At 45.6% G+C, this 21,967-nt stretch overlaps 2 protein-coding genes across 5 annotated transcripts in view; one reads left to right on the top strand and one right to left on the bottom strand.

Moving 5' to 3' along the window:
- LOC116945435 (homeobox protein aristaless-like 4) overlaps positions 1-5,595 on the top strand; it is a 57,180-nt gene extending 51,585 nt beyond the window's left edge. For 2 of the 4 annotated variants that reach the window (XM_076069415.1, XM_076069417.1), the window contains one exon: positions 2,652-5,595. In XM_076069415.1, the coding sequence (XP_075925530.1) occupies positions 2,652-3,050 (399 nt within the window). In that variant the 3' untranslated portion in view covers positions 3,051-5,595. The remainder of the gene's footprint in view (positions 1-2,651) is intronic. The other 2 variants (XM_076069416.1, XM_076069418.1) reach the window with 1 other exon arrangement.
- A 7,323-nt stretch (positions 5,596-12,918) lies between these two features.
- Positions 12,919-21,967, bottom strand: part of EXT2 (exostosin glycosyltransferase 2) — a 75,859-nt gene continuing 66,810 nt past the window's right edge. Inside the window, exons 14-15 of the mRNA XM_076069413.1 lie at positions 16,183-16,265; positions 12,919-14,262 (exon numbers count right to left, since the gene is read on the bottom strand). Of these exons, the coding sequence (XP_075925528.1) occupies positions 14,124-14,262; positions 16,183-16,265 (222 nt within the window). The 3' untranslated portion in view covers positions 12,919-14,123. The remainder of the gene's footprint in view (positions 14,263-16,182; positions 16,266-21,967) is intronic.

Below are 21,967 nucleotides of genomic sequence, written 5' to 3' on the forward strand. Positions count from 1 at the left end.
TCTATTGCTGGCGGCTAATTTCTAAGGTAAGGAATTGGTAATTAATCTCACTAAAGTATTATGCACAGCAGTGCTATATATTACTCATGTGCTGCCTCTGTGACCTGTACATCATTATTCTGCCTTGCTAAAACTATATTCCATACAAATGGATTCTCACCTGACTAGGAGTAAAAAAAGGCAACGCATCCCTGTTACTTCAACTTTTTGTGCAAGAGTAATTTTAATGTCCTTTTTTTAGGAATTTATTTGATTTAGCGAATTTGTAACTTAAGTAAGAATGATTCCCTTTTGGTTTGGCCTTTTTTTTTCTCTCTCTCTCTCCATTCATCTGTAACTACTGATGACGTTTCATGTGCCCGGCCTGCCATGCAGAGATTTTTCAACCCTCGCTGCCTCTGATCGAAGCATTAAAATAACCCTTGACATCTCACCGCGTCTGTCTACCCAGCAGGCTATGGCCTGGGAAGGGGGGGCATCATCCAGCAGTGACTAGGAAATGGAAGATCTTTTATTGGCTCTCTCAATACTGCATGAATATACGTAACATATACTCCTCTATTCAACATATTGTATTTATATACATGAATAAAGTACGGTATTTGTGTAGCCGTCTAGCAAGAGCAATTACAGCTGACATGATCGACGCGAGTAATATAATTTGAATTCCTGCCAGAGATCTATGGAACGATGTTCAGATCTGCACCAATGGGCAACATGTGGGTTGGGCTATCATTGCATACGAAAAAAAGTCAATAATCATAACTTTTTCAAGTAAAAATGCTTACGTTGGCAGACTTTTTTTTTGCTTGAGGTGCGTATGGGATTCTCAAACTTCACAGCCCCTTAATGCGTCAACACAATGTTTGGAGAATTTTAATTACTTTTCTCATGCCAATATAAAAATACCGTAATAAGCTATGTAAGCTAAATCCAATTAATCAATTATTTTATTCAAAGCCAGTGGGGGATCATATGAAATTGATGGGTCCTATGCGATAAAATCAACAGCGTGGATAAATTCACCGTTGGATGAACGTCTCCCGAAGCTGCCACCATCTCTCAGTCTTGCGATGAAATAATCCATCTCAGTGCCTGCACACGACAAGATTATTGCTTAGCCTCGGACACCTCCCACCTCCCTCCTTTGGCTGCCACTTCGTCATCAGTCCCACCTACGAACGAGAGTCCTCCACAAGCCCAGTTGATTTATGCCTCGTAGAAAATACCCACTTCTTGGGGGGAAGACTGCGATCAAACATGAGTTAAACTTTAACGTCAGGACATGGTTACTTTTCCTCTTTGCCAAGAAAAAGCCTAACTTCACACCTGCAAGTAGACTGCTTCAAATGGAAGCCAAACCATGGGCCGAAGCTTTACACAAATTGGAGTTTTTGAGCGAACATTGGTGAGAAAAATCTTAAACAGCAGCTAAAATTATTATAATGTCGGTGACGTCATTATTTTCCTTTGCGGTGCTTTTGAGGCCAGGGTTAGTGACTTTACTGGCTACTACATCAAACAATGTAGTGGCCAGCAGTTGCAGTAACGCAATTGGTTTGCTGAACAATCTGTGGCAATGTGTTAGAGATTCCCTCGTACATACACGCTTGGGTTTCCTCTGCATGCGCATGTTTCCTGGAAGCCACCCGGGTTCTCAAGTGTATCGAGCCGATGTTCTCAAATCAGGTCGCCAGTGACCGCACACACACACACGCACGCAACAACAACAACAAAACTCCGCCTCATTAAATTTGGCTCCGCATTTCGTTTGGCTAAATTCCAGCTCCTGAGGATTAAAATATCGGTTTGACTGGCATGTGGCGAACATTGCTGTCAGTGGCACAGCGGGTTGGAAAGTGCTGTCCCCCGACTGCGCTGACCGGAGGTCACTCGAAGCTCTATGACGGCACTGCTTTGCGATCGTTGTAAATAGACTCGGGGCCTCGGGGCACAGCGCAATTCGGATAAAGTCGTGGAAAAGTAGATGAAATCAAACAGTCATCCACTGTTGACTTACCACGAATTGGCTATTTTTATTATTCTTTTTACGCAACCAAAATAATGATATTAACCGTGGTCACCACTGAAAATGGCATGTTCCATCATCTCAAAGGATTATTCAGGTAAAATATCTTAGGAATATATAATAATTTACATTTATCAGGCACAATTCATCCAGGGATCTCAGTGCGCCATCCACGAAGTTAGGACATTTAAATACTACAAAGTCCAGAGTCCACTGGTCATATATGGAAAGTGTAGGCCAGGCAAAACATGCAAATCTTTACAGAAGAACTAAACATGGCAAGCATGTCTAACCGCAGGTGAGAGGGCATTCCATAGTCACGGTGCAGCACATTCAGAGCCTCGGTTACTCCAGGTGCAGAGTCTCGTTCTCGGCACATGGATGAGATGTAAAAATCAGCAGGTCGGAGACGTCCTGACGGTACGTGCGGCTTTATCAGTCTACAAAACAATAAATCACGACCGCTAATTTTTGCGCCACATGCGTCGACGAAACGCATTTGCGGAGAAGCGCGGAGCCGGCCAACCGTCCCGATGCCAACGCAGAACGACGCCGGTCGCGATCCAGCGGCGCTAACCGGGCGCGCGCCATCTCCCACCCCCCCCCCTCTCCCATCTCTCAGCAGATCCAGAACACGTCGTGGGGCAACAGCAGCGGCACGCCGCCCATGGCCTCGTGCGTCATGTCGCACGAGGCCATGCCGCCCTCGTGCATGGGCGCGCACGCCCACGGCGGCATGTCGGGCTTCATGGGCGTCGCGCCGCAGCAGGCGGGCCACGCGCCCCACCACCACGCGCCCCACCACCACGCGCACCACGCGCCCCACCACCCGCACCACCTGGGCCAGGCCGCCGGCATGAACGGCCTCTTCTCGGGGCCCGCCCTCGGGGCGGCGGCCGCGGCCGCCGCGGCCATCAACGGCTTCGAGCTGCACCCCGAGACGGAGCGCAAGACGTCGAGCATCGCCGCGCTCAGGCTCAAGGCCAAGGAGCACAGCGCGGCCATTTCCTGGGCCACCTGACTCCTCCTCCTCCCACCTGACTCCTCCTCCTCCCCCCTGACTCCTCCCCCCTGACTCCTCCCCCACCGCCTCTGCGCCAAGATTCCCAACCCGCTCCCCCCCCTCCCTCCAGCCCTCGATCCCTCCATTCCACCTCCACCGCTGTAAAAGGGGGCAAAGTGTGGCGATGGTAAAGCGAAATTAAGCACAACCGTTAAAATAATACTGCGGCAGTGTTCTTGAAAGTAAATCACGTATTGCCCAGATTCTGAGACGCTCCGGAAAGATGCACCCTAAACGTCTCCCATAAATCGCAACAGACTTGTTAAAACACGGGGCCTTTCTTGCCAGTATCAAAGTATGAGAACAGGTTTTACCCTTTCTGGCCATAAAACAGGTTGTAAGATGTTCACGCAACCAAACATAAACCTTTTGCATGGAATCGTGTCTGAATTAAAATGAAAACACGCACGGTGCTTGCGGTGAACATGCCAACAAAAAAAACATGCAAAAGGCCTTTAGGTGTTCTCTGGTCTAACAGTGGCTGAGACTATGCCCCATTGAAGGCTGTCTCCGGTGTAGACCAATCAGTTTCAAAGACAAGGCCGTATATTACCAGAGCGTGTGTTTGTTTGCGTGTTCACCACAAGTATGCGTGCGTGGTTAATGCAGTGAACTTGATTCCTTGCAAAAGGCTTCTGTTTGGCGTTTGAACATCTTAACACAACTGTTTTATTGCCAGAATGGGTAAAACCTACTAATAATCTTGCGACGACACTGCTGGTACACTTTTGTCCAACACAGCTTTTGTAATTCAGTAGTCAATTACCTGTTTCAACACGCAGGCTTTCAGGTTTTTTGGGTTAGATCGCGAAAATATATAAATGTGTCGTTAAACCCACCACCACCCGACACAGCCAATTAGTAAGGTTTGTCACGTAAACGAAACGTGCCAATTCGTTACTAGTAAAGCACACCAGTGTGTTGGTGAGCGAAGCCACATTTATATATTTACGTGATCTAAAACAAACCAAAAACCTGTATTATGGATTCAATGACCTGTCGGGATCGCAAAGGGCCATCAAATACAAATAAGTGGGATATCTATAAATGGATTAGCCTGTATAAACAACACACCTTTTTATCCTCATTGAAATAAATTATCACACCGGAAACCCCGTCAGTTTAACGCAGGAAATGTAAGCTAGCTAATGGACACAAATAAGCGGTGAATTTTGGACGTTTTTCTGTAAGGCTTAGGTCCCGCGTGTTCTATCCAAATTCCATTCACATGTACGCACAGCTATTAAAACAGACCCACTCACTTTCATTGGGGGTCTATGAAGCAATCATCTGTCGGTTGATGAATGAAAACACGTTACTAGAAATCAACCGGGTTTCTTTGCAACATACTGCCACAATCACAACTCAATCAATCCCCTAACTCTAAGGGTAGCGTTAAGGCTATTGGGATTTAAACAGGCGATACACTGAGACCGGCTCATTAACAGGTGCCCCCACTAAAAGAACAGGGTAAGTTGAAGATGAAAAGTATTACGTCAAAGCCCCTACACTTCACCCCACCAAATCTCAATTACACGCTTTCAATATTTTAACACCCTGCCTGCCGAATAGGCAGCCGTCGTTCTCACAATATTCGATTGCCTGCTGTGATTAAATTTCGTCACCTGTCATTTGGAAATCAGTGGGGTGTCTATCAATGGATCACCCCCTACATTAACTATGAACACTGCTTTAACAGATTTCAGAGAAAAGTTAATGACGATCCGTTTAAGTGAATGGCTATTCACGGATACTCAATAATTTAGCGGTTTTGCACTTTCGCCCAACAGCGCCAGACTCCGTATGTATGTAACTGTACAGACCCAGTTGTATATATGTATATACGTATAACTATATTGTGACATGTATATTATATAAATAGGGCATGCAAACACTACAAAGTTGTTACTGTTGTTTTACCACACTGCCGTAAAGTTAAAATTACGAGATTTTCTTTTTTTAAACAGAAATACATGTCTGCTGTCGTTGTTTAGTCAATGTAATATCTCCAAACAGTATTAGTAACGTAGCTGCTCGTAGCATAGCACTGTGTGTGGGCATATTCTCGATGGAAATTCACGTTTGCGACAAGAGCCAATAGATCCTTTTCTACTGCTGACATAGATTTAAGAATTCGCCTAAAGTGTCAACAGGATGGGACGAGTATTGACCTTCTCTTATTCGTTTTCCTTTATTAAAGAAGGCTATTTTTATTTGTATTTTTTTTTAGGATGTAGTAAATCACGGTGTGTATATCATAAAATTATTAACTTGATTAAAAAAAAAGTAATGACCTTTCTATACAACTGCATATATAATGATAAAGACAGAATATTTACAGAAGCTTTTCACTTAAGTTTTTAAAATGTTTAACCCCACCCCCTCTCACGCCCCGATTATTTTGCATAGAGATATAAGAATTGTTTTCTTTTATAATAAACTGAAAAAAAATGTTATTGTAATAAATGGAAAAAATTACGTGTAATTAAAATATTTTGAAATATGTAATCGTCACAAGCATATTTTATTCCTAAGTTATTTTAATAAATTCATAAAAATGACAAAAAAAAGGTTCTTACTCACGTCTCATCTACTACCAAATCCCATCTGATGGACTCAACGATGAATATCTGAGTCTCAAATATAAAATAATTTCACCTTGTGGCGCGCCCGTCACCGCCGTATAGTTTTGGCTCGCTCTCGGAGACGGAGAACGACTCCGTGGCGCGAGGGAGAAACCACAGACGAGCGGAAAGGCTGCAGCCAGGCCGGTGCCAACAATTGCCCAAGCTCTGCTGTCCTCAATATACGAATATCTTAAGCGGCCAAATGAATGACCGATTTACATGCGGGAGGAAACCGGAGCGCCCGGAGAAAACCCACGCGTCCGAGGGTGGTGGGGGGAGCAACACGCTATCCCATCCTGATGGAGCAAGTGGAGTTCACATTTCTGTTGTCGTTGCCTGTTAGGCCTCCTCTCCATGGCACCTCGACCGCCCGCGGGACGGGAGTTTCACAGCATTTGCGCGATCCTCCAACCCTCTCGTCAAAAGAGTTGCTGGATTACAGGCATGCGCCATCACCGGCCGGCTCATAAAATACATTTGGGGGGGGTGGGAGGTGGCAGAAACACACATTGCAAAACTCAGTTTGAAAAATAATGTATTCATTCGACATTTAAATACAGCATGGTAACATCTGGTATGTTATAAGGGAGGGAGGGGGGGGGGGAGAAGTTGCCTTGGCACTTAAACACCTCTGTGCATTGCAGAGGCCAGGTTCAGCCAAACACTTATAAGCACCCATAATACAGGGTTTTTTGGGGGATTAGATCGCGTAAATATATAAATGTGTCGTTAAACCCGCCACCACCCGACACAGCCAATAAGTAACGTTTGTCGCGTAAACAGACCATGCCAATTCGTTACTAGTACAGCACACCACTGTGTTGTAGAGCCAAGCCACAACATTTACAATCTGTGCTGTACTAGTAATGAAATGGCACGTTCTGTTTACGTGACAAACCTTACTAATTGGCTGTGTCGGGTGGTGGCGGGTTTAACGACACATCTGTATATATATATTACACGATCTAACCCCAAAAACCTGTATTATGGATTATATCGGTCGCGAAAGCCGACGCGTTAAACGTATACGCACATTTAAAATACACCAATGAACAGCAACATTTTTAGAATGTTTTCAATGGCCCATTTAAATAAGTTTCAAGCCCATCGTGCCCGATTGAAAAAGAAATGGAACGGATCTGAGCTCCCGTAGGCTTGAACACGAATGGACAACACGCCTACACCACCAGGTCGTAACGAAACGTTCAGCAAACGATCAAATGACTTGCTACGTTTCATACGCAGCAATGTACTGTTTGCGCGGTGTGTGTGTGTGCATATATAATAAAACAATTTTGCTGCCAACAAAGCATGGGGCCACGTTGGCGGAAGACAAATGAGCATTTGCATCTCAACAGTCCAATCCACCGTGTTACAATACATCTTTTGTCAACGTGTTTTTGCAAGCATAAAGAGAAACGGTATTACTTACGTAGACACGTGCAAGGTTAACCGAGTTAACCGATGTTGGGCGGCGGGGGGGTGGGAGGAATGCAGGCGACATTCTTTAACAGGCACAGGAGCATTTAACATACTTGGCGTGTGTGGCAGTCAGAGTGATAGTTTTTTGTCTCTTGATTGAGGAGGAGCGAGGGACGCGCGGCAGTGGCTTTATGTGAAAGTGGGGTTGAAGGCGTGTGTGGGTTCTAGATCAGCTCGGTTGCACGAGGGATTGGACTCATCATGAGCACGCCGTGAGAATTAATTTAATTTGGGAGGGGGGGGGGGGAACCAAGGGTGCGACTCAATAAAAGGGCCCGCCGCGGAGACTGTGCGGGTGGAGATTCCATTCAGCTCCTCATCCTGCTTGAGGCGGCCGCTGTCCTGGGAGAGCCTGCCGACCACGGTGTGGGAGGTTAAACCCCTCCACGGCCCGGGAGCCCAGACGCGTTGGTGGTGGGTCGGCACCGCAACCGCTGCCGCCTTGGAGTCCGGCCTGGGGGGCGATAACCACCGGCTGGCCGGTGGGCGCGATCGACCTGGGGTTCTGCAGTGGGTGGCCTCCTCAACCGTCGTCTTTGGAGCCAGGGGTGGGGGGGTGGGGGCATCACGTGGCACCACGTGGCACCACCCCCTGCTGCTGCTGCTGCCGTGAAGGGAACGCATCGTGCCGCATGGCTCGCAGGGGGCCATGCCTGATAGTCGTGATGACTGCGGGGGGCATCGACAGCTGGGACACGTGCGGGGAGGAAGCGAGGTGGTGATCCTCCTAAGGTGGCGCTTGGAACGTTTTTTGTTTGGTCTGTTCCAGAGCCGGGTGATATTTCGTGCGTGCCTTTCGGGGGGGGTTGGTCAGCAGCGTTTCTCCCACCAGCGTTCGTGAAGGATATCTGTGAATTCTAGATTTAAAGCTTTCGTGACTGCAAGGACCCATACTCTTTGGTTCTATTCGGTAAAGTCAAGTAGGTAAAAATAAAACAACAAAAAATCACGACGTTTCGGCCACAACACAAGCGGCCTTCATCAGGTGAAGGGATCAGGCTGTCTCGAGGACAGCGCTGGAGTGAAACACAGCCACGCTCAGACCGCGGACCTTTAAGCTGTGTGCGAGGAAACAAGGTGCCTTGACAAAGGAATTAGCATAAAAAATTAGCATTTGTATGCCCGACTTAGCATAGAAGTGGTGTACATGCAAGTACACATGCCGGTTGGCGCGGTGGGGGGGAGGGGGAGTTTCCCTATTGATGGGGTGAAAAGGGAATTTAAGAGCTGTGAAAGTTTGGGGTACCACTACTTGAAAAATATACTGTACCATTGAAAATTAGTTTAATGTTTGATTCGATTTAGAACATCTTTCCAATGGTTGCTTAATTTGAAACCATCTTCTCGGTTGAAATTGTGTCTGTGCTTGTAGATCTGAATTGCCTCGTGAACAAATCTCTGATTAAAAACCCGTGGGTTTGCAAAGAACCTTGGTATCGGAGAAAATTATATCGTGATCACCCACAGCGTTGTAACAATGATCAGCTACGGCAGAAGAATTCGTTTTACCGTGTTTCAAATCTGATTTGTGCTTGCGAATTCGGTCAGAGACATGTCGCTTTGTCTCCCCGATATAGCAATCACCGCAGGTACAACTCAATTTGTAAACCCCGGAGTACTGTAAGTCAGGAATGACATCCTTCACGGATGGGATCAGATCACGAATTTTGTTTACTGTATTGAACCGGACCTGGATCTTGTGTTTGTTTAGAATTTTGGAAATCCTTTTAGTGACGCCTGCTATATATGGTAGTGTGATGGTTTTGACCGGAGTATCAAGTGGTTGTTTCTGTATGGAGGGAGAAACAGCTTGGCGGATGGTACGGTCAGAGTATCCATTCCTTTTGAGGGCCAGGAGTACATGTTTTAATTCAGTGGTCAGCTGGTGTTGGTCCGAAATGCAATGAGCCCTATGGTATAAAGTTTTGATGAGAGAATTCTTCTGGGCTGGGTGGTGGTGGGAATCAGGCTTCAAGTAGGAATCCGTGTGGGTGGGTTTCCTGTAGACAGAATGCCCCAATGAGCCATCAGGTCTCCTCTCAAACAGAACATCCAAGAATGGTAGCTTGCCATCTTTCTCCACCTCCATGGTGAATTTGATGGCGGGATGTCTGGAATTGATGTGGTGTAGGAAAAAGTTCAGAGCTGGGAGGCCATGTGGCCAAATGACGAAAGTGTCATCCACATATCTCTTCCACAGGGAAGGTCTGAGGGTGGAAGTCTGGATGACGTCTGATTCAAATTTCTCCATGAAAATATTGGCTATCACTGGTGACAAGGGGGATCCTATGGGGGTACCCTCATTTTGTTTGTAGAAGGAGCCATTCCAAGTAAAGTAGGTATTGTTGAGGCAGTGCCTAACCAGTGCAGGTGTATCGGGGTCTAGTCCATGTTGGACCAAATTTGCAATTATTTAAATGGTATCAGGCACTGGGACCTTGGTGAACAAAGAGACCACATCGAAGCTGACAAGGATATCGTCAGGGGACAGTACAACGTCTTTGACCATAGAGACCAATTGGGCTGAGTTAAGTACTGCTGAGGCGGTCTTGCCAGTGAAAGGCAGCAAGGTATCCGACAGAAAAGTGCTAGCCTATAGGTAGACGAGTTGATCGTGGATACGATGGGTCGTAGTGGAGTGCCTTCTTTATGAATCTTGGGAAGACCATAGAATCTAGGGGGTCTTGCAGCAGGTTTTAGGGAGAGACGTTTAGTTGGGTCGATTAGGGAGGTCGAACTTGCATGTACACCACTTCTATGCTAAGTCGGGCATACAAATGCCAATTTTTATGCTAATTCCTTTGTCAAGGCACCTTGTTTCCTCGCACACAGCTTAAAGGTCCGCGGTCTGATCGTGGCTGTATTCCACTCCAGCGCTGTCCTCGAGACAGCCTGATCCCTTCACCTGATGAAGGCCGCTTGTGTTGTGGCCGAAACGTCGTGATTTGTTGTTGTTTTATTTTTACCTACGTGACTTTACCGAATAGAACCAAAGAGTATGAAATCTGTGAAGCCGCGGTCATGGGGTGGTGCTGTGACTGGCTGTGTTTGTGCTGTCGCGAGAGCCATTTTTGGGTTGGTATAATTGCTTGTGATGTGTGCACGCCGGAGAAGTAACATGCCTGTTTACCATTTGACAATTAAAAACTTGTATAAAGGTTACATTGTAAGCGAACGCCACAATTTGGAGTATACCGGCAGTGGTCTTTGTTGTATTGTGCACACGGTCATTTGGGGCGTCGCGTGAAACGGGTGCCCCCACCATCGTCTAAGCCACAGCGATGCTGTGGTTATAAACCGAAAACTCTAAAACGCATGTCCCAGAAGGACGCACCGTTGCAGCGCGCCCACCAGTTTAAAAAAAAAAAACTTCAAAGGAAGATGCCAGTTCGGGCAACAGTCGTAGTAGCTGTTGCCTGTTAAACCGCACGGTAGAAATCCGCGATGCTGGGCGAGCCACCGTTAGACATTATTTTTTTTGTACCGTTCACAATTTGTAACTTTGAAAGTTGACTTTAACTAAAAAACACAACCACCCCCGTCTCTTTGAAAAAGTCCAGGTAGCATTACTGACTTTAAGCACAACGCACATTCATTCATCATTGCCCCCCCCCCCACCCTCGTTTCTTTAGGAGGGGGGGGGGGGGGATTTTACTCCCAGCAAATGGGTTAGACTTGCGGTTGGGTGAGCCTGTGGGGCAGGAAGTCTAACCGATTGGTCTTCGGTTGTGGCTCGGGTTTCATCCCATGTTTACCAGGTAAGGCCTTGCCGAGCTATACAGCTCTTTTTTTATCAGACGACTTTGCCGCAAATGATAGCTCAACGAAGTGGCCTATCACGTGGACATTTTTGTTTTGCAGCCAAATGTGGAGAGGGGGGGGGGAACTGGAGGAGCCGGAGAGAGATCCACGCGACCCAAGGGAGAAGATGCACGCTCTCGGCATACAGGCGCCGGGTTGTGATCGAATCCACGACCTCGTGTATACCAGGCGAGGTAGTTAATGTCTCGCCACCGTGGTGGTTTAGTAAAAAACACCTTTTAAGGTTTAGTTAAACCGTTTACCAAATCTTTTAAACCGGTAAAAAAATGTGATTTAAAGCTTTCGTGACTGCAGGGATTCATATTCTTGGTTCTTTCGGTAAAGTCACGTAGAAGGGAAACAATAAAATACGTGACTTTACCGAAAGAACCAAGAATACGGTTCAAAATTGTATATATAATACAAAGGACCTCTTGTGTAGCCTTCCATGGCAGGCTACAATTAAAACACGCTCTCTCCCCTCTGCAAGAAACAGAAATATCGAGGTGCATCGGGGATGCAGACATGCGGTCCTATGGAACATTACGGACGTAACACAATCGCGATAAGCAGCGGAGCAGAAACAAATAAGCATCGTGTCAGTATTTGGGAAAACGTGACGCAAATCGATAGATGCAGAAAGAGACACAGACACGAAGGCCATGGAGGACCCATTTCCTGAAGTGGCTTGGGCAAGACGTCGCCACAAGGGATTATGGATGGTCGCCATGAATAACGGAGTAGCGGTCAAAGGATGGAATGCATCTTCTTTGGTTCTTTCGGCAAAGTCACGTAGAATGAGAATAAAATAATACAATAAAATTCTCACGACGTTTCGGCCACAACACAAGTGGCCTTCTTCAGGTGAAGAGACAGGTCTGTACGGAAGACAGAGCTCTGTCCGTACAGACCTGTCTCTTCACCTGAAGGCCACTTGTGTTGTGGCCAAAACGTCGTGAGAATTTTATTGTCTTTTTTATTTTATTCTCATTCTACGTGACCTTACCGAAAGAACCAAATAAGATGAATCATTGCAGTCACGAAAGCTTTAAATGTAGATGGAATGCATCTGTGGGCATGCCCATCAAAGACGATGAGAGCGATCAAATCGGTTCACGTGCTGAGTGGATTGTTGCGTTGTGAGACCCGCAGGCGTGGCAGTGGCTTTGAGCGGCTTTCATCCAGGACCGATCACAGTGACGTTGATCTGAAGGATTTCTGGGCCCTCCACAAGCTCGATTCAACCTTTAAATGCATACCTGGTGCGATTTGTAACCACACGGGCATCGGGGGAGACGAAAGCGGTCGGGTGAGATGCTGGCCATACACCCCCCTCTTGTTCCGTGCCGATCTAAACGTGTGCTCGCTGACAGCACTTGCGTCAAGTCAATTAGATGTTCGATGTGCTACCTTCGTCTTTGTATGTGGAGGTGAGTGTATGAGTCGGTGGTAGTGAATGTGCGCTGTGCCGGCCTTCACAGGTGCTCGCAAACAGCACTTGCCACAAGTCTGTTACGGCTATACGGGGGGGGGGGGGGTTATCTGTCTTTGTGAATGAGTGTAAGAGTGTGTGGATATGAGGTCCGTCTGTGCGAGAGTGCACGAGTGGTGCATCGCATTTAACTCGTCATATGCACGGGTCTACAGAGGATGCCCGCCGAAGGACTCGCCGTATACGAATGACGCAGATAAACACCGCCACGTGCACACTCTTCCCACACGCGCACAAAGACGGCAACGATCCCCCTCGGCAGACGGGCGGCTCAAGTGCTGCGAGCGACGTTGCTATTTAAAGCCAGAGCTGCACACAAGAGGGGTGGGTGTGGCCGGAACCCATCACACTCGGCTATCTTTAGTCTTCGACAGTGGCGAATCTGCACAATGTACCGGGCATTCATCGAAGGTGCGGTCAAGAGTGCTGAAATTCATTTAATCGGCGAAATTTGGAAGTACAATTTAATTAACAAAGGCATTTTTTTCCCGATTAAATTATCAATATTCTTCACATTTTATAGCAAAAAGGAGTTTTGTGGAGTATCAACTGTTGTTTTCCACAACACAATCCTTAAATGAGGGATCACAGCAAATGTGATCATTCTGCAGTTTACTGCTTTGTTTCATCATCGTGCTTGTATTTTCGCAAATTCTAAAGTACATTATGTATAGTAATAGACAGACCATGAAACAAAGCATTCACAACATTCAGCATTGTATAGCGTTCATCAAATATACTTCAATGCTCACTTTAATGATCGCTGTAGCCTGCGGGTAACGTGATATCTCACCTGTGTAAAACCGACTGTGAAAAAAACATTTATTTTCGTCATATCTAAAAGTTGCTGTAAAGCACAATATATATCCATTTATTGAACCGGTTAAAATGCCAACTGCAAAACTTTTTTGGGGATATTTTTATTATTCCGGAGCACCAAAAAAAACATTAATTCAGTTTTTGGTTAGGAAAAAATAACGCTCAAACTGGTGTTTGATTCGATTCGACTCTGCCTGTGGAGGTTAACATCAATGGGCACGTTTCCACACAGCGTTAATAAAAAAATTTGACACGTAACTTCACATTAACAAATAGTGATGCAACCATTTGTTTTATTATTTAAACCCGTGCCATTTAAACGTGTTTTAAAATAGCCCAAACAAATGTGTGCACGGGAAAGCTAATCGAGTGCAGGGACACTTTGCATGTGTTTCACATATATATTACACACCCACGCGTCCGTGATTTGTGTGGCTGTTGCGATTTGTATTAATTTAATTTAAAAGTAACCTCGGAGTAAATGAGTCGTGCGCTTTTACTTTCATTTGTGCTTTTGCCCGCGGTAATAAAACAAGCGGGCGCTTGACATTATTTGTAACGCCCACCCCCGATACAATTAGTATGCATACGCTCAGCAACTTCATTTAACTTAAAGTGGACAAGATTCATTTTATTTTAATTCAAGGAGCTTTCTAATGAGTATGAAATGTGAAACTACAACATTTATAAAGGGGGGTGGGGTGGTGGGAAATGACTCGAGTTTGTGAAAAATATACATAAACCGACGGAGAGTAAAAATCCAGTGGAACTTTACAAAGTGACGCACGCGTGCGGCGCGCGATGGTCGCATTATAGGCTTCCGATGTTGGGGAAGCTTTTGAGTTTTTCAGGGAAGTCGTCTTTGTAGAGGACGGGATCCGCTCGGTGTTCGACGGTCTTCAGGGGCATCGTCTCGAACACCGACGCAAACTTGTTGATGCACTCCGACCTACGGGGGGTGCGCGGGGTCGACGTGAGACAACAACAAACCCCGGCGCGTGCGCACGGAGGGCTTCGCCCACTCCGTATTGGGTAAAAAAAACGGACAACGGTATCTACACGTGCATAGACATGCATTTTAAGTCTGTAGCCCATTTTGGCCTTCCAGGCCCCATATTACCGGGCTAGTTTTTGTATGGTAAAGCAAACCTCTCCGTAATGCTGGTCCGGAAATCCAACAGGAACAGTTTATTGCGTGTATGTGCAAACATACAGAACATAGTTCTGTTTATGTATGCTTATTTTTACCCAGAATGCACTAGAACAACACAATGGATTCATCTACTCCCTCTTGCATCATTCGCAGGAGCAGCACTGCTGGGCTAAAGACGAATCGTTTACCGGGATGCTCTGTTTATTTTATTCAACAGTGTCATAAAGGGTGGCTTTCATTAAGTTCCATAAAACTCATTTACAAGGGGGCTGTTTTTTTTTTTAAAGAGTACCTTCTTATGCGGAATTTATGTTTGCGTGAGCGTGTTTGCGGGAGGGTTCTGTCTTTCAGGTTATTTGTAACAGAATCAGGATCACAAATAACCTGAAAGACAATTCTGCGTTTAAAGGAAAGGTCAATGTTGAAGATGTGGAAAAACTTTATTATCAGAACCCAGTAAAGTGTGAGTTTTAAATGTAATTGTTTTTCAATATAACCATTGCACACCACTTTCTTAAAAAAGAAACTGCTGTGAGCTTGGATTTTCTTTTATTAATATGTTTTCATTTCTCTTATTTGGCACTAAACATACTTTAGCTTTATATATGAAAATGTTTAAAGCGCTCTGGCACCAAGTACTATAGATTACTGTCAGCTGATATTTTGTGCAAAAATTCTATTGTTTTAACTTAACAAGAGTGTGGCTATATTTATTTATTTCTCGAAACGGAAAATAAAAAAGTACGGCCTATTAAAAAAGCCCCGAGAAAGTTTGGGTGGCGTCCAAAAATTACGATTTTTTTTTTTTAACAAACTAAACTATTATGTTTTCTAAAAAGTTATTTTTACATAATTGCCCATAAGCATGCACAGCATCCCAAAGGGATGTGAAAACAGATTGATGTGAGTATGACCACATCCAGTTTCCTTTTAAAAATAAATTGAGATGCTAAGGATTCCTCGTGCCCCCATAAATCAAAAGCTCACTTCTTAAATGATAGTTTGAGGCTCTCTGCGCCCAGCCAACAGTCGCAACATGAAAGCGGCCCAAACCCCCCGCCCGCCTTCACCCGACTCGTGATTAAACGCTCGCGCAAATATCGGTTTGACCCCGTCGCTACTCCGGAGCCCACATGTTGCAAAGGGCGCGAGCGCCACACCGCCCACACCCCGGCCCCCGGTGAAGGATTGCCGGTAAGTGCCCCATACGTCACGGCGCGCAGGCCCTGTCGGCTCGCGGGGCTGCCTCGCTCCGTCAGCGATCGGCCGCTCGCCCCGCTCGCTTGTGGGGTGAGAGTGGTGGCACGTGCGTGCCCGTGTACGCGCGTGCGTGTACACGCGGTGCGTGCGTCTCTGTTGTGCCTGCGGGGGAGTGGTGGTGTGGTGGTGTGGTGGTTAGCGCGCTGCGCTACGAACACGGCGACCCCAGTTCAGTTCCCGCTCACGGCCTCTAACGCCAGTGACGATTATCTGAACCGTTATCTGAACCGGTCCCGGGCCTCCCATAGGTTGACTAAGCCACAAATGAGTCCCTGGTGCAGTGTGTAAACATCACCAACTGGGGAGACAAAAGTGGCTGAGCGTGGTGCTGGCCACCCACCCCCTTCGTGTGCCGTACCGGCCTTCACAGGAGTTCACTAACAGCATTTGCCCCAACAGTCCGTTAAGGTTATATGGGGGATCTTTGTGTGCGTGAGGGCGAGCGTTGGGCCTCACCGCTCCACCATATGGGTCTGGTCCAGGGACAGCCCATCAATCGCCGTGCACTCTGGGCACTTGAACTTCTTCCGTGGGGTCACCTGCGGAGAGAGCGGAACGGCGAGCGCGTGTGAGGCTACGGAGAGAACAGCAGCAGCAGCAGCACAAGAATTACAACTTTGTTGACAATGACAGAGCAGGGTATCCTGAGGCTCGTGGCGCTATGTTTACAACCGCATGCACCGCACAATCGTCCCGATAAGCATGCATCGTGCACTGTTGTTTCGTATGCACTCAAATATGCGGATGTGTTGGGAGAACTTCGTGTCACGAATAATTCACGGCTATAGGAAGGTCTTCAGAATTAAGACCACACAAGTGGTCTTCTAAACACTCTTTGGTTCTTTCGGTAAAGTCACGTAGGAGAGAAAAAAATAACTAAATAATAGCATACGACGTTTCCATTGCAACACAAGCAATCATCATCAGGTAGGCTAACATGTTATGTTAGCCGACTCTCTGTGGTGTATCGCATTATATTTCTAAGTTTACTTGGTTTGTTTTCTCTTTCATTTGTACCTGATGATGATTGCTTGTGTTGCAATCGAAACGTCGTATGCTGATATTTTATTTATTTTTTTATTTCTACGTGACTTTACTGAAATAGCCAAAGAGTAATTCCTGCAGTCACGAAAGCTCCAAATCAAGTTTGCTCTTCTAAATTCAATTATCAAGGCCTCACTGTCTTGCAAACAAGGGCGTTTTTTCGTCAATTGTGGCATTCAAATAGAGGAACGATTATGGCAGATAGTTGCAAATAAATGAAAGATGAATGTTTCATTGCTTGAGTCCTAAGCTCACGATATGGGAGTTAAATATTGTGTAAGTATCAATGTTCTTCCGCTCACATATGACGTATGCAATAACATTCGTGGCAATGTTTAAAAAATGTCTTAAAACTGAATGGTGCAACACAATTTGGATTCATCTCGCATTTATATGCAACCACGTCTCAAGACACCGCACAACACAGTGGGGCATGTTCATCATGCGGTATTATGGCCCTGAATTGTCACAATTCATCGAATCCAACTGGGTGGACAGGGGAGTAAACTTTCTGCCATGCATCACACTCAACACGGCACCACTTGAACATTCGCGCGAGGAGCGCCGGTCAAAGCAGCGTGGAGAGAATGCTCTTGCCCCCTCCTACAAAAAAAAAACATCTTCCCCGCGGACAGAGGGACAACCACCGAGGAGATTTTCAGCGCGCGGCAACTCTAAAACGCACCGGACGACGACACATAGAGGGATCACGTCCCCCGAGCACAAGACAGGCCCACGCCCGATTAACACATCGGCAAGGGGCGGTGCGTGCCCTCCCTTGGTTCGACGCTCCAGAACTGCCCAAAATCGCGCAGCCGCTTCTTTAGCGGCGTTCCCGCTGCAGCTTGCGCCGGGAGCAGGCGGGACAAGAGTCCAGAGGAGCAAAAGCCCCGACTCAAGGGCGAGCGTGTGAACGAACACACACACACACATGCAAGGCCACCCCAGAAAGCACCCCTGCACCATGTTTTTACAATAAGCTTCCTTTTTTTTACCACTGCACATCCTGCAAAAAATCCTATGCATTTGGCACATTTTTTTTCCTTTCCCCCTCCCCCAAGAGGTTACTTTTTTCCCCCTCCTGTAAAATATAATTCCTCTAGACCTGAGAAGCCACAAACCAGATAAACTCTCTAGCAGAATAAGCATATGGAAAACGCATCAGGCCTATTTTCAACCAAAGTGACTATAAATAAAACTTATTTTCATTGAAACACTTAAGAATGTTGGATCAAACACCCTAATGAGGCACTAAAAGTGTGCTTCGTATCAAGAAAGCTTCAGGACAATTGAATACCGTATCATGCTGCTGTTGCGAATTTCAACATTGCATTCAAAAGTCACCCTTGTCCACCCAATTCTTGAGCACTCTCGAACCGGCACAGCTAACCGTGAACGCGCGAGAGACATCTATAAGTGGCCTGAGACGAACCCTTTGAACGATCCGCAATCAACCATGCGCGCCGCATCGTTGGGAAAGTGTCCACACGAGATCTCGTCGAACAACCTCAAAAAAAATAGCGCGTGAACAGTATTCCGCAAGTATTCCCGATGCTTTCTGCCAACCACACCTGCTGCTTTTATTCAACCGACAACGGCACGGGAGTTAATTTTTTCCTGGAATGCACGGATTTTTCGCCATCGAACACACACGGCAAAGAAAGCAGCGTTAGGCTTTCTTGCACGTGCCTGTGCGCTGTCCAACAAATGTAGAAACTAAAAAAATGTAAATATTGCCCTTTCCATTGTGTTTTGTAAAAAATACAATCAAACGGCTGCAAACAACATTCGACTGTGATCTCGGAACCAAGCAAAATAACGGACGCGAAATTCTCCCACCTTCTGACAAACTAAATAAACCGCGAAATGCTGCCGAGCCAGCATGCACCACGGAAAAGAAAAAAAGAGAGAAGAAGCAGGCTATCCTGAAGCACAGCCAAACAGTACGCAGACGAGACCCAGAACAGGCCAGAAAAGAATTCCAATCATTTGCACGAGGGCCTTCAAAGGCATCATAGCTACTGCAGGCTAAATCCCCCATAACAGACACGGCAATAAATAATTTGGCTTTAAACGTCCCACTGGCTGGCCCTTGCCCATTGGCCAGCAGCGCAAAACCGCCAAGCAGGTCCCAATCTCAGACAGACAAGAGCCACTCCAGGCAATAATCGTTTTTAACAAGCAAGGCACACACAGTTACTCGAAGCATGTTACATGGTCTGTGCTATGTTTACGCTGTGTTCCTACTTGCTTGCTATGCGTGGATTGCAAGGTCACACACATCAGTCAAGCAATGATTAAAATAGCAGGGGGTTACGAATCATTCCACTGAATATTCAGATAACGCGGAATTATTAAGTTAAGTCGCATGTTGATGATCTAGGAATTTAATAATGCAATTACTGAAATGATAACTGAATGCTGTTGAAATTGAATATGTAGACAAATAAACATTGCTCTGCCAGGCCATAAAAAATATCCTTTGTTGCAGCAATCAAACTTCGCTGGGAAATAAATCAGAATATAAGAATTCATTACTATATCAACCTCTTCACGTGCATTAACTTGTTAACTAGCCGCTGTCTGAAGTAAATGAAATCAGATTAAAACAATTATTGGACCGATTTAACCCCCCCCCCCCCCCCCCCCCCATCTTCAAGGGATAATCAAATAAGGTTGTCAAATATTCTTTGGGTCTTTCGGTAAAGTCACGTAGATTGGTTCAAAGAAAATAACAAAATAACAAAAAAACTACGAAGTTTCAATCGCAACACCGCTTGTGTCGATCGCAACACGTCGTAATTTTTAGTTTTTTTTGTTATTTTCTTTGAACCTATCTCCGTGACTTTACCGAAAGACCCAAAGGATATGAATTCCTGCAGTCACGAAAGCTTTAAGTCAATATTCATGGTTGTCGAAGTGTTTAATGAACTAGAAGATAAATTGCTCTCGAAGCTAAACAACAAATGCAATGTTTCACGTCAACAGAGGAATCCTCTTGCATAGTTTTTTCAAAGGTTGTGCTCCTCTATGTACGTATGTTGAACTTCTTTCGCACAGTACGGCGACAAACATGCTAATCGGAGGTGCCCGTTTACTGAAGTTCCTGAAACAGCTCCCAGCACGTGGAGCAAAACGTCAGACACCACGCCGAACAACGCGTGGTCGCAACCCAGAAACACATCCACTTAGAAAACCGACGTTTACAATTACAGTAAGATTTGGTACAGTACACAAAATTTCAAAAACTAGTATCTTGCACTAAAGACGAATTACCTAAATTATCAACAGAAGGCGTATATCGGATTAATTGTTTATGTGGCAGATGCTATATTGGACAGACGGGACGTACCATCAGCATAAGATTAAAAGAACACCAAAGAAAAATTAAATTATCTCAAACACAACTGTCGGCAGTGGCAGAACATGCTTGTCAACAAGGACACTCAATTGATTTTGATAACGTTGAAGTGTTGTGTAAAACGAATTATTACTGGCAAAGACTAATTAGAGAATCCATTGAAATCCAGAGAAATAGAAATAACTTTAATCGCTATGACAGCTACAGGCTTAGTGCGGATTGGAAGCGTATTATTAAATAATACATATTACAATTCCTTATACGGGAAACACATACTAATTAACAGATTACTAACGTAGCATATAATCACAATAACACACATTACAACGAATTACTAATCTACAACTCATTACTAATCATAACCATTGACTGATTACCAATCGATTATATAATTACAATATCCCCCTCCCTCCGCCTCAAATCACTGCACCTGATATGAGTTACATGATGACGTCACCCTGCTGCTATATTTAAGACTGGGAGCAAGTGAGGGCTTTACCATTCTGGCGAATTGCCCGATGATGCTGAATGTAATTACCAGCGAAACGTCGTACTCAAACGGTAAATGTTGTGGATTCACTCTTCAACACACCGGTGGGCTAAAGTAGTGAACTATTTGTCTTTTGTCAACGTGACACTTTTTTTGCTGATTGGCCGTGTCGGGTGGTGGAGGGTTACGGCACATTTATAAATAAAGCGATCTAACCCAAAACCCTTTTTATTATCGAATTTGTTGTTCGCACGATTACACCAGCTGTACAATCAACAACAATTACAGCTCACGCAAAAATCTACAACTACTCTGATGAAACGGATTTGCAAAAATGTGCCAGCTTAAAGGTCTTCTTTGGTTCTTTCGGTAAAGTCACGTAGAATGAGACAGTCTCGTCCCTTCACCTGATGAAGGCCGCTTGTGTTGTGGCCGAACCGTCGTGAGAATATTATTGTGTTATTTTATTTCATCATTTTATTATTTTATTCTCATTCTACGTGGTGACTTTACCGAAAGAACCAAAGAAGATGTGCCAGCACAATTTTCCCTCCTTTCTCTCATTTCACGTTTTTTTTTCTTCTTCTTCTTCTCTTTTAACATTTCTTGGGGCACTGTAAAGTCCTTATCCATGAGCAGTCTCACTGTACTCTGGATTTTCCCACTGCGTGTGCACATTCTGCTTCCAGGCCAACGCTCCCGTGGGCACGCGGCACAGCGGGCTTTCGAAAAAAAAAAGTCTTAAACATTCCCACTCCAGTGCTTTTATTAAATTTTATTGGACAAGAGCTACTTTCATGTGGGTCTGGGACTGCACGATTTCTAACCCCTACCCAACGATCCCTTTTTATTCATCCCAAACAAATTTTTCTCTCCCGAGAAAAGCTGTTGACATTGACATTTTAGCATATAGCTCACTTCGCGATTGAGGATGCTGCCGTGGTGAACTTTCATTACAGAGGTCGCCGGGTTCAATCTCCCCAGCGTGGCAGTTGAAACAAAGGGGCAGGTTTCTAAAATCTCTCCGCCTCTAAATGTGTTCAACGCAGTCACGTCGATCGGCAGGTCGCGTGTGGTGGGATTAAGTGTGGGTTACCCCCCCTCCCCCCCGCCTCTTCCGAGATGTTTGGCCAGCGTGAAAGAGTAGGCCAAATAACCTTTTTACAGGGGGGGACTTTATACATCCACGAGTGGAGGACCCTTCAGCGGGCAAAGGCAGAAAAGCGAGCAATTGCAGGGGCTGCGCCTTTCCCTTTATTTCACACACTCGCACGCCACCGTTTTATTCCCCAAGGTGTGCACTTGTCGCACTTGTCGCAGTAAAAACGAACTGGAGGCTTGTTTTG

This window comes from Petromyzon marinus, chromosome 24 (genome assembly GCF_048934315.1).
Source record: "Petromyzon marinus isolate PM22_M1 ecotype Great Lakes invasive population chromosome 24, UKy_Petmar_22M1.pri1.0, whole genome shotgun sequence".
NCBI lineage: Eukaryota > Metazoa > Chordata > Hyperoartia > Petromyzontiformes > Petromyzontidae > Petromyzon > Petromyzon marinus.